The sequence below is a fragment of the Eptesicus fuscus genome, chromosome 13 (assembly GCF_027574615.1).
Source record: "Eptesicus fuscus isolate TK198812 chromosome 13, DD_ASM_mEF_20220401, whole genome shotgun sequence".
Lineage (NCBI taxonomy): Eukaryota > Metazoa > Chordata > Mammalia > Chiroptera > Vespertilionidae > Eptesicus > Eptesicus fuscus.
In genome coordinates, this window is record NC_072485.1 from 63,020,982 (window position 1) to 63,033,894 (window position 12,913).

The following is a 12,913-nucleotide window of genomic DNA, read 5'->3' on the forward strand; positions in this document are numbered from 1 at the left end:
GTAGTTAGCTAGTGCACTGCTGCTAATTACCACTGGGGGCTATCTGAGGAAGAATGTCAATCTTGGAATTCTCTGTATAGTTCATGTTGAGTAGGTCATCAAAGACTTGTTTAGTATGATTTGGGTTGGGGGAGGAGTCAAAAATTTACCCTTAAATTGGATATAAGGTAACCTATTGCTTAAGGTTTCATTTTCTTCATATTGTATGTTCAGTCAAAGAAGCAGATGTGTTACACTTGCATATATGTAGTCAACAACAAAGAAAAAGCATGTGACTAGCAAAAGGAATTGGTGCAAGATCATATTTTAGAGTTAGTAAATTTCACAGTTCAAAGTACATTACAGAGATCGGTCTTGGTTTTGAAAAGGTTTTGCCATGGATTTGGATTACTCAGCTACATATAATTTTACTTCTTACATTTCTTTATTTTTGTGAGTCTAACCTATAACATACATTTTAATTATTTGAAAAAGATCAGTACCTACCATAAATATTGCATGGCCTTGTTTGCCTTCAATGTTTTTTAGTCTCTTTCTTCACTTTTCCTTACTCTTCCTTTTCTTTTTCCTATTTCTCTATTTCTCTTCTGTTCTCCCTCCCCTTTCTCCTGTGGGCTCCTTTTTCTTTACCACCCCTGTTCCCGTTTCTCTGTCTTCTCTCTCCCACCTCCTACTACATTCTTTCTCTTTTTTCTTCTTTTTCTCCTCCTCTTTTACCCCCTTTCCTTGGAATATGACTGTAAATTATGATGCATTAGGTTGCCAAATAAATTTTTGAGCTGGAGAATATTAGGGTTGTAAGTTAAACCAAGTGAATTTGGCAGCAGGTGGAGGGAGTGGAGAGCTGTTAGAAGATGAATGTTGGAGACTAAGTAAGAGCTATTGTTGGTTTAAACTAGGCTTGGCATTGGTAATAGATAGGATATGATGTAAGTAGAATCTACAGAATTTGGTGATTAGTGGAATAAGGGAAAGTGAGGTTACCCTGATATTGTAGTCTAGATTACTAGGAAATGTATTTATTTTTCTCTCATTCATTCATCCATTCATTCAGCATACATTGAGCATGGTGGTGATTTTAACAGAACAAGGAATTCAGCAAGAGGAAGAACTAATTTTAGAGTCTGGCTGATAAATTGGAGTTTGGACATGTTGAACTTGTAGTACTGATAAGATAGCTTTTGGAAGGTATTTTGAGCCCTAGCTGGTTTGGCTTATTGGAAGCCTGTAGACTGCAGGATCCCGGGTTTGATTCTGGTCAAGGGCATATGCTCGGGTTGCGGGCTCCATCCCCAGTAGGGGGCGTGCAAGAGGCAGCCAGTCGATTCTCTCTCATCATTGATGTTTCTATCTCTTTCTACCGTTCCCTTCCTCTCTGAAATCAATAAAAATATATTTTTAAAAAAGAAGGTATTTTGAAATTTGACTCCAGAATTTACAAAAGTTTGAAGCTAGAGATAGAGAGCTAATATCCTATTAATAATACTCAACTCATCTATTAATACATAGAGAAAAACCAAAATGCTATATCCTCAGTTACTGCATTGGTATATGAAATAACCTCAGCATAACAATTTGGGAATTTTTGCTTAATCAGATTTGCCCAGAGTCCTTTTCATAGTTGATTGTTACTTCCTATTTGAAGTTCATATTTTATAAATCAAAACAGAATAATCACAGATATATAGTAAAGGATGAATGTTATCTATTTTTTAACTGAGTAATTATCTAATTGATAACTTTTTATTCGATTTAATGACAGGCCACTAGTAAGTAAAGCAATACTTCGTTTTGCAGGTAGGAAAGGCATGAAAGCTTCCAGGTGACTAAGTTCTTCCAATTCTAGGAAAATTCATTTCAACTTAGTACTGAAAACAAATAGAAGTTACTGTAGTTAAAAGAAATGAACTCTACAACATTGATTTTAGTATATACCTATTCTGTTAAGACCATCAGTATTTTCTCTATTTGGTCAGTGTTTTTCTCAGAAATCTGTTTTTTGTATGATTTTGCCAGAATTTTTTAATATAAGGAAGTTCATGCTATCTTTTTGTGACTATTTCTAGAACACAGGATGCCTTAGATTTTATCTTTCTATGAATGAATGAAATAGGAATAGCTTTGAGCTCTCAATGGTAGGAAGATTTGGTAGTGGGGATTAAAGAAAAGGAGGGCAAAGAATAAAATACACCTTGACAACAAGAGGAAAGTGACTTGGGTCTCTCAGGGTAATAGTGAGTGCGTGAGCCTGCCTCCCATTGGAGAGCTCAGATATAGAAATAGCAGGAAAGAAATTAGCATTCACTTTGGGATTGGGAAATCTTGAAACTTAGTATTTAGGAATTTGGTTTCTCATGTCCAATAAAGAATCACTTTAGATTTAAAAATTAAGAATGTGTATAATAATGACACCATTTTATTAATAGACCTTATAAATGAAACATCTTAAAAAGTTGTAGTGTCTGTATTGCGGTTTTAAACCATAGACATCTTTAGATTATGTATAATTTATTGTGCCTGCCAAAATAAATTACCATAAACTGAGTGGCTTAAAGCAACAGAAAATTATTCTTTCAGAATTCTGGAGGCTAAAAGTTTAAAGTCAGTATAACTGGGCAGAAATCAAGGTGTTGGCCTGGCTGCACTTCCTGTAGAAGCTCTAGGGGGAGAGTCTATTTCTTGTCTCTTCCAGCTTCTGGTAGCTGCCAGTGTTCCTTGGCTTGTGGCCTGATCACTCCAGTCTTTAAGGCCAGTATTTCCAATCTCTCTCTGCACAGTCTTCATACCACCTCCTCCTCTGTGTGCCAAATCTCCCTCTGCCTCTTTTGTATAAGAATACTTTGTATTTATCTCACCTGGACACTTTTCTATTTCAAGATATTTAATCATATCTGCAAAGACCTTTTTTCCAAATAAGGTAACATTTACAGGTATCAGGAATTAGGAGCTAATATTTTGGGAGGCCATTATCAGCCTACCACAGAATATGTTTTTTGGTTTTTTTTTTAGACTTTCATTTTGTTCTGGAACTTGCTGTCAGAACAGATCAGACTGAGGCTTTTATCACCCCAAATGACATACTTATTTTCTTGCCATACATAACTACCATTTTTTAATTGAACCCTGTATTGTAGAATAAAATGTATTGCATTCTAATAGCACAACAGATGAGATTTAAAAGCCTGGGATGGTGAGTTACTTAATTAAAATAGTAGTCAGGAAAATACCAAATTGGTGAAAGAGATTGATTGAATTGTTCTTTGACTCTCATGGAACTTAACTATGACTCAATAAAATTTAATGATAGCTTTTAGTTTGGGCAGTCTTGGTTTTGTAGGGCTTGCTTGGTCAGGTTGATGCATGATCAGGTCCAATTATTCTTTTATTGTACCAAGTATCCTATCTAATAAAGAGGGAATATGCTAATTGACCCTCATGCTGTCACAAAGATGGTCAGCACATGACCATCCAGTGCATGAATTTTCATGCACCGGGTTTCTAGTACCTTCTATAATGTCCTATTAGAAATTACCTGTCTTTTAGTCTGTACTTCTATATAGCTACTAGTTTAGAATGATTCCTCTGTGATCTTACTTAACCCTTTGCACTCGCTTGCTTTTTTCTTAATTCCTGCTACCGATGCTAACCATATTGAGTCACACTCGACATCCGAGTGCAAAAGGTTAATGTTTCTGACATATTGAGGTTGAGTTTTCACATATAAGTGTATCTTAATGTATATATAGTGCCATATTTGAGTATGTTGCAGATAGTAATATTGAATAATACCAAGTATATTACACAAATCTTCTTCACAGTGTTAGAGAAATGGGTCAGTTAGAGAACTTTAATGTAGCCAGCTCTATTTTGGCTTTGGGATTGCCTAAACCTCAATAACTTTTATGAGTATCATTTGATAAATTATGACCACAAAAAAAGATTAAACAAAGCTGTAATTTCCTTTTCTTTAGTCTTTATATTAGTTAGCTTAAATATTTAAATGTTGATAACTGATAGACTTGGCATAGGAAAAGAAATAATTTGCCAATGGGAAAATGGAAGCCTAATTCTGTGTTTGTCCTGTAGTCTTTTTTTCCCAGCATGCATGATGTTTATTAGTTCTTCTGTGCAACTACTTTTGTTCTGCTAGTTGAGGACATCAGCAGTGTGAACAAGTTCAGCATGAAGACAAATTCACTGTCAAAACCCATAGTCGACATTATGATTAAAAACCTACATACTTTCTGATTTCTGTATTGAGAATTGAAGTCATTTAACTTCATGTAACTTGCCACAACTCACTGAGTGGTCTTGGCTTTAGCAACTTGGATAATAAATGATATGGTACTTGTAAGTTTTTCATGTTCTTTCAATGTAAAGCAGACAATAAAATATTCAAATGATTGCCTCACTAATTGATGAGTAAGTGAACTAGATCACATTAGCATCATGAAATGTGAATATGTCCATTTTCCTGTTTTATTATAAAACATTTTAAAAAGAGTTAAGAACTAAAGGGAAAAACTTCTGCTAGTTCAAAGGAAATTCCTAAGATAATTTTTAAATTAAAATTTGTTCTGTAATATATTTAATAAAACATTTAGAGTACTGGGAATTGCTGGTTGAAAATTCTAGATGAATACTATAAAGTGGTTCCTTATTTACTTAAGAGTGAAAAATTACATATCTCAATATCTGCTACGGTTATTCCAGATTACTTAAGTGAAATGTCTGTAAACTTAGATAATCTTTCCTTACTTGTTTGTTGGGAAACTGCTGAAAAGCAAATGACATAGAACTGATAGATAACAAGAGAAGGGATAACCACAAAAAACGTAGAAAAAAGGAAAAGGGGGAGAATATAAGTGAGGTATCCAGTAAGCCACATTTACATTTAAAAATTGAATTGACATAAAACTTTGTTTTTGACCAAATAGTTTAAAGAAATTGCTACATACTGAAAATACTCTTAAAACTTTCCGAGCAAACACATGTAAGAAAGATTTACTAATGAGTTAATTTATATTCAAATGTTTCATTGAGTTCTTTAAAATTCTTTCTTGTAAATCTGCCTTCGGATAACCATTTTTCAATAAAAATTATGTGCAGGGATTTGTAATTAAAATCTCCGGAACTGAGCTAGACTAAGATGAAGTGTTTTATTTTACAGTATAGTTGTATAATCTAATTTCATGAGAAAAAGCGAGTCCTCCATTCGTGGTGGTATCTATAGCCATGCCCATTATGTAAGGAAGCTTCCTTCTCCGCATAGTTTGTGTTCTTCCTCTGTCATGCTCTGCTTGTCTGCATGTACCTAGTTCTGTTTTTGTTAGTCATCCTCTCTAGCTAGATTGTCCATGAGACCAGTGATTCCACCCATCAGCAAATTACCCAGAAAATGCTGTCTTTGCACGTTGTGACAGGTCATGTCACCAGTGGATTTATAGCTACTCCAGTGGTCTAATTACCCTGGCAAGTCGTCTCCCGGGCCCAGCACTGTTGACTTGTTGCCTTGGCATCTTAGTTTTGTCTTCTCATTATCTTCTCTCTTCACGAAAGCTCAGATTTACAATTTTTAAAAACTTAACCCTCTCTATTCACCATCCTCCTTATTTTTGATTGGCAGTATCATCCAGACAAACAAAGTGCAGATGTGCCTCCAGGAACGGTGGAGGAATGTATACAGAAGTTCATCGAAATTGATCAGGCATGGAAAATTCTAGGGAATGAAGAGACAAAGAAAGAGTATGACCTGCAGCGGCATGGTAGGTACTTGTGGGGAGGAGCCACAGCACACTGGCACCTTTCTAAGCACCATCTGCAGCCGTGCCTGGGGAGCATTCTCCTTCTTTACTGCCCCATCAGTTTGTAATTATGCCCCATTCTTTGTAGTGATTATTGTGACTCCACCGAGAAGTTAGCAAACGACTAAGATGTGGTGAATCTGTGGAAGCTACTTTTTATAACTGATGAGAAATGTTTAATTACACATTCCTACTTAATATGTTTTATATGTTTATTTTATTATAATACTTTTAGACTGTGTACTGTATAAAGGACAGTCTAAAGGAAGATACCCTATGGAGTAACATTAAGGCACTCTTCTGCCTCTGAGCTTGTTTTAGGCTAGGTTTCAGGATTATCTCTTGAATAAACTATTCCTTATAAGATTTCTATAAATAGTATTTTAGGAATGAACATTTCCCAGGCAGTTTCAAAAGTCATTTATTTGATGCATTTTAGAAAATAGCTTCTTAAAACAGTGACAAGCTCTTGTGAGAAAGAAAGAGAGAAATGTAGGTCAGGTTTATCACACATGGATTGCGGTTACACAAAGTGATAGGCTGTCTTTCAGCGCTGGCCTTGGGACAGGAGTCCCTCAGCCTTCTGTTTGAACCTTCACTATGGACCCTACATGTTAATGGGGGGAGTCAATAATCAGTTACAGCCTGTGGGGAAAACACTCAATTGCACTCTGCAGTAGGGCACCAGCCTCAGCATTGACTCGTATGTGTGGATAAAAGCTCACTGTCTCTGGAGTTGATTATTGAATCCCCTTCCATGCCCTACACTGGCACACCATCAAACCTAATAAAATGCTTTTAAGACTTATACAACTAAGGTTTTGAAAATTTGGTATGAAAATCAAGGCTTCATTTCTAAAACACGTCATTATAGGATAAAGACGGTATAAAATAAATATAGAATATCCATATTTTCAGAGGGAGTTGTCTCAGTAAAATTAAGTATTGCTTATAATGTGTGATGCCTTTGTGTATCAAGACTCCATGAGCTATTTGTTTATGTACTGCAGTGTTATTGTTGTTTAAATAGTGACTTTCAGAACACGAATCAGCTCTAAGGCCCTTCTACCTTCTTTAAGACTGGTAAGGTTTTTTTCTTTAATGTTAAGAAATTGATGAGTGTATCTTTGCAATCAATTAGGATTTTTAATTTTCAATTATGTCTTGGATATTTTTTCCTGCTTCTATTTGGTGAACATCTGAGCAGCTTTCAAATGTATTTCTTTTGTAAATGTGTTTGTACTTCTGAGACAGCATAGGGACTTGGGCCCGGGAATAGAAAATACTAAGTGGCTAGGAACCCAGGAACTTCAACACTGGTAACCCTTCTGGCAAAAGAATGCAGAGGTGCTTCCATTTGAGGATGAATTCTATCCATACATATATCTTTTTAAACTGGGTTAAACATGATACAATTTCTATGCAAGTATTGAAACTGATACACATGAATGTGTTATGTGCGAAAAGGTACCTATGTTCCTAAAGCGACCAAACTGTACTGGAGGTGATTATTCTCCCATGGTGCTTTTGCACATCTTGATCAGTCTTTACTCTGTGGGATGCTGATTTGCTTAAGAGAAGGATAATCCACAAAACTGTGCCTTAAGGAGTGTAGGCTATGTACTAGCACAGTGACTCTGCATTTTTGCCATTCCACAACTATGTTCTATTAAGAACCTATCAGTGAAACTGACTAGATGCCTGTTGTCTTAAGAGAAAAGAGATAGGGAGAGATCAAGAATAAAAAAATATTATCTCCCACATTTACATCATCATGAGGTAATGGACGGGTAAACTAGAAATGGAGAGAAATTGGAAACAGAGTTTAAATTGAGTAATAGGATTGCATGAAGGAAGGCTTATAGAGATGTTGGGAGAACAAATAATCAACATCTTCAAGCCTTTCTCATTGCCTTTGAGAATTTTGAGTCCTTGGTTTTAAGTTTTTAATGGGAGCAACTATGACCTGCTATATTGTAGGGGACTAGGTCATTGAGAAGGTCACAATAAAGTTTATGCAAAGCAAATACAGTGAGAGTTGGGCATGATTCATGATTCAGATAAATAGGCTGATCAGCTTAAAATTTAAATAATGTCAGTTTACTTTGTAAGTTTTTCAGGCAGGTTGAATTGAACTATTATGGAAGAAAAGTGGAAATACCTCAGATCTAGTAAATCTTTTCTTTGTTTCCAGAGGCTCCAAATAGTGAGAATGCTTTGTTTTAGTTTTAAATTGAGATTGGCTTGCTTTTCAGATAAGAAGTAGAAGTCTCTTACCCAGATATAACTTGCTGTTTTTAAGTTTCATACTAGACCTATTTTTTAAAAATCTCATAATAAACCTAGTTTTGTGTTGTCATTTCTTTTGACATTAATTTTTCCTTCCTGACCAATTTTCAGTAAGTGGCTCCTCAAAAGAAGGAAATGAACTTGAACTTCTAACGGTGCGGATTTAGATTTGATAGAAGGAAAACCTTTGAGAGTGATAATTTGTTAAAGACCAGGATAGGTTACCAAGAGAGAGAGAATTTGTTATAACCAGGTCAAAGCACTCTTTTTTTCTGGGTCACCCCCTGGGGACATGGAAATAGCTTTGTCACACAGAACTCTTTTTTGCATGTGGTGATAGTTCATTGTAGAACTTTCTTTTCTTAGGGTGTGCTTAAAATATGTTTGTTTCCTGCCCTCATTAATTGGGAGTATAAAATAAATTTGAGCTTGGTAACACTTGGAAAGGAGGCAGGAGGTGTTTTATTGGCTGATGTTGAATGCGTTCTCATATTTCACAGCTCATGGTGCTCTGTTGTAAGGAAAGCCTCATCACTATTGGCCACAATCATTTATTTCTTGAAAAGATCATTTAAAGGAGCCTTTGACATCCATATTTCTTTTCTTCACAAAAGAAATTATCAAATGAGTTCTAATAAAAAGTCCAGGGTAGATTACCTAAAGTAAAGTACATACATTGTTTCTCCTTCATTTCCACTTCTAGGTTCCTAGTTGACATTTTAGGGCAATGTTGGCCAGGCTGAAGAATAGCAAATCTAAAAAAGGATGAGTAATATTCAATTCCCAGATAGTATACATTTTGAAAGCAGTGTTAGCTAGTGAATTTAATCAATTAGTTCCAGTTGGCATGTTTACCTTATTGTTTCTAAGGATGCCTCCAAAATCTGCTTCCCATGTTCCCTTGAAAGGCATGTAGTTATTCAAGATTAGGCTTTGCATTTTAGACAACCAGATGAACACTTTGGGAAAATCTTTTCAAGATTTATAAAATGTTCACATGAATAATATCTGTTGAATAAATCTTATGGAGAGTTTTCTCATGTTAAACTAGAGGCCTAATGCACGAAATTCGTGCAAGGGCCTTGGCCACAGCCCCTGCCCCCCGCCGCTGTGGCCGGGGGTGGGGGGGGGTGCTTCTGCCGCCTCTGCCTTGGCCCCTGCCTTGTCTGGAAGGAAGGATGTCCTTCGGGATGTCCAGTTTAATTAGCATATTATGCTTTTTATTATAGACTAGAGGCCCGGTGCATGAAATTCATGCACAGGGTGGGGGTGGGGGGGGTGGGGTGTCCCTCAGCCCAGCCTGCACCCTCTCCAATCTGGGACCCTTCGAGGGATGTCCGACTGCCCTCTCACAATCTAGGACTGCTGGCTCCCAACCGCTCGTCTGCCTGCCTGCCTGATTGTCCTAAATGCTTCTGCCTGCCAGCCTGATCACCCCCTAACCACTCCCTGCCAGCCTGATCTACACCTAACTGCTCCCCTGCCAGCCCGATTGCCCTAACTGCCCTCCCCTGCCAACCTGATCACCCCTAACTGCCCTTCCCTGCCAGTTTGGTCGCCCCTAACTGTCCTCCCCTGCAGGCATGGTCACCCCTAACTGTCCTCCCCTGCAGGCCTGGTTGCCCCTAACTGCCCTCCCCTGCTGGCCTGGTCCCCCCCCCCCAACTGTCATCCCCTGCAGGCCTGGTCCCCCACAACTGCCCTTCCCTGCAGGCCTGGGTCCCCCCCAACTGCCCTCCCCTGCAGGCCTGGGTCTCCCCACCCCAACTGTCCAACTGTCCTCCCCTGCAAGCCTTATAGCCCCCAACTGCCCTCCCTTGCAGGCCTAGTCCCTCCTAACTGCCCTCCCCTGCCGGCCTGGTCGCCCCAACTGCCCTCCCCTGCCGGCCTGGTTGCCCCTAACTGCCCTCCCCTGCAGGCCTGATCACCCCCAACTGCCCTCCCTTTCAGGCCTGGTCCCTTCCAACTGCAGGCCATCTTGTGGTGGCCATCTTGTGTCCACATGGGGGCGGCCATCTTTGACCACATGTGGGTGGCCATCTTGTGTGTTGTAGTGACGGTCAATTTGCATATTACTCTTTTATTAGATAGGATAAGTACATTAAACACATCAGAAGTATATCATCCTATATAATAAAGAGGTAATATGCAAATTGACCATCATTCCAACACACAAGATGGCCACCCGCCTGTGGTCAAAGATGGCCGCCCCCATGTGGACACAAGATGGCCACCACAAGATGGCCTGCAGTTGGAAGGGACCAGGCCTGAAAGGGAGGGCAGTTGGGGGTGATCAGGCCTGCAGGGGAGGGCAGTTAGGGGTGACCGGGCTGGCAGGGGAGGGCAGTTAGGGGCAACCAGGCCGGCAGGGGAGGGCAGTTGGGGCGACCAGGCCGGCAGGGGAGGGCAGTTGGGGGTGACCACGCCGGCAGGGGAAGGCATTTAGGCGTCAATCAGGCTGGCAGGGAAGTGGTTAGGGGGTGATCAGGCAGGCAGGCAAGCAGTTGGGAGCCAGCAGTTCTGGATTGTGAGAGGGCAGTTGGACATCCCTGGAGGGGTCCCAGATTGGAGAGGGTGCAGGCTGGGCTGAGGGACTCCCCCCTTGCACGAATTTCGTGCACTGGGCCTCAAGTAGGAAAATAATTGGGATCATGATTCAATAGCTTTGTAATGACAGTTATATTACAGATCTCGGTCGTTTCCATGGTTCTACAGAGTGACACAGCTTATGAGTTAGGTTATTTCTCTGTGACCTGAAGAGGAACAAACCTTCACATGAAGTCAGTGAAATTAAATAATTTTTTAAGAAAACTAAGGAGATTGTGTTTGGAATCCTTGGTGGTACATTATTTTGTGTGAAGGTATATCTTGGTTTTCTGTTAGTGAATTACTTTGGGAATATGGAGCCTTCACTCTACACAATTGGCCAAGTACTTGGATACCAAAAATAGCCTGGCTCAGAAGGAGATTGGGCTAGACATAAAGTTAGTGTGTCTTTACTCAGAGTAATCAGCTCCCTCCACCCCTTGATTAGATATAAAGTGTCAGTTCTGATGTTGTAATAGGATAAATATTTGAGAATGGGAGATAAACAAATAAATCTTGGACCAAATGAGGAGCATACCTTAAAACCCCAACTACATGTATGCCAGATGACTGAATCAATATGTAATTTCTTAATCTCAAAATAAGAATCCTTCCTGAAGAACAAGTTAATTCTAAAGCCTGATTAACTCCCTAAGAAGGGAAATAATACTTGTAAATGTAGATAATATGAATTTGAGTTAACTGTCAGGAATGATATTTGTGCAAATTAGGTGCGAAAAACTAACCCTTACAAAATACTTGTAGTTAGATTAGGGTTTCCATTTATGGTTATATCAGTATTTCCAGTTCATTTTAGGTATTTGAAAACTGACTATAAAAATGTGCTTGAGGTAAAACTTGAAGATAAGCATCAAGAGGCTTGTGTGTGTGTGTGTGTGTGTGTGTGTGTGTCTATTTCTGGGAAAAGTAACTATGTGAAATGATGTAGAAAATTCATCCAGTTAGAGATTTGCATTTTCTTCAGAGGAAGAAGAGAGTATAGATAAAACTTTCTATGAGGGTCCTCCTGCTCCATTCTATTTATCACAAGAAGGTGGCTACTCACATTATTTGTTACTTTTACTTAGAGGCAGTTAACTGGGTTTTTTTTTCCATGACAATATATTTTAGGATAATTTCTTAATGATTTTGAGTAAAATTTAGAAAATTTCAAATAATGCTATAGAAACCTATGGGCAAAATTATAGTCATAATTCTGGTATACTTGGACACAATTGGCGGTTCTAATTTAATAATAGGGAAAATGTAGCATTTTAGGAAGTCTGTGTCTCCAACTTTAACTTGTCTCCCAATTTCTACGTGGGTACTTGACCTCGTTGAAATCAGCGGGGTCCAAAACCAAGACTTGAACCTGGTTCATATTACATTCTGATTACTTCTACTTTACTATACAACCAATGAAGTAGAAATGAGTGTTGACATTACTTTTTAATTTTTCTTCCTATGTGATCTTATTCTCACAGCTACCACAGTAGTCCATACCCAGATTATAACACATATCCATATTATTTCCATAGCTGCTAATTGGCCTTCTCCCACAGTCTTTTACATTTTGATTGGTCTAGCTTTCTTTATTCTTACTCCTCTAAGAACTTTTTAAACCATCCCTTCGCCCAAAATTATTTGCCCATTCACCTGGGATTTAAATGGGCCAAAGATTTTAAGTTTGTCCCTAATTACATTTTCTAATCTTATCCACTAATCACAAACTTAATGTGAATCTTCTCCCCTGGGTGATTTAGGGACTCCCAAACACATCTGCTTCTGCTGTGTGTCACTACTCAGAACACCCTCCCATTCTGACTCTTCACAGTATTCTTTATTCAAGTTCTAACTCAAGTCCTCCTGTCTCCCTCCCCACCCCAGCAAAACAAGCTTCTCTGAAGTTCTAATCTGCCATCACCTCTAACCTCTGAATTTAATCCACAAATTAATTTTTTTCTGTGTTTCCCATCTTTCAGTTCCATTTGTTACTTCAGAAGGACCAAATAATTATATAGATACGGCTTTGATAATAATGGGTCAATTTTAATGGGACTGACAATAGCAAAGTACTTTGAACTTGTTACTTAAACCCAAAGTCAAGTGTTTGCTGCCTCCCTACACTAAGGCTTCCCAGCACCTCCTCATTAATGATGGGTGTTGAGTCATTATGTTAATGGTCTGGTAGAGACACGTCAATACAAACATCATGAATTAAAATAGCTGCCATT

General features: G+C 38.6%; 1 protein-coding gene across 2 annotated transcripts in view; it reads left to right on the forward strand.

Moving 5' to 3' along the window:
• Positions 1-12,913, forward strand: part of DNAJC24 (DnaJ heat shock protein family (Hsp40) member C24) — a 39,181-nt gene that overhangs the window by 15,502 nt on the left and 10,766 nt on the right. For both annotated transcript variants that reach the window (XM_008148940.3, XM_054725796.1), the window contains exon 3: positions 5,627-5,765. In XM_008148940.3, the coding sequence (XP_008147162.2) occupies positions 5,627-5,765 (139 nt within the window). The remainder of the gene's footprint in view (positions 1-5,626; positions 5,766-12,913) is intronic.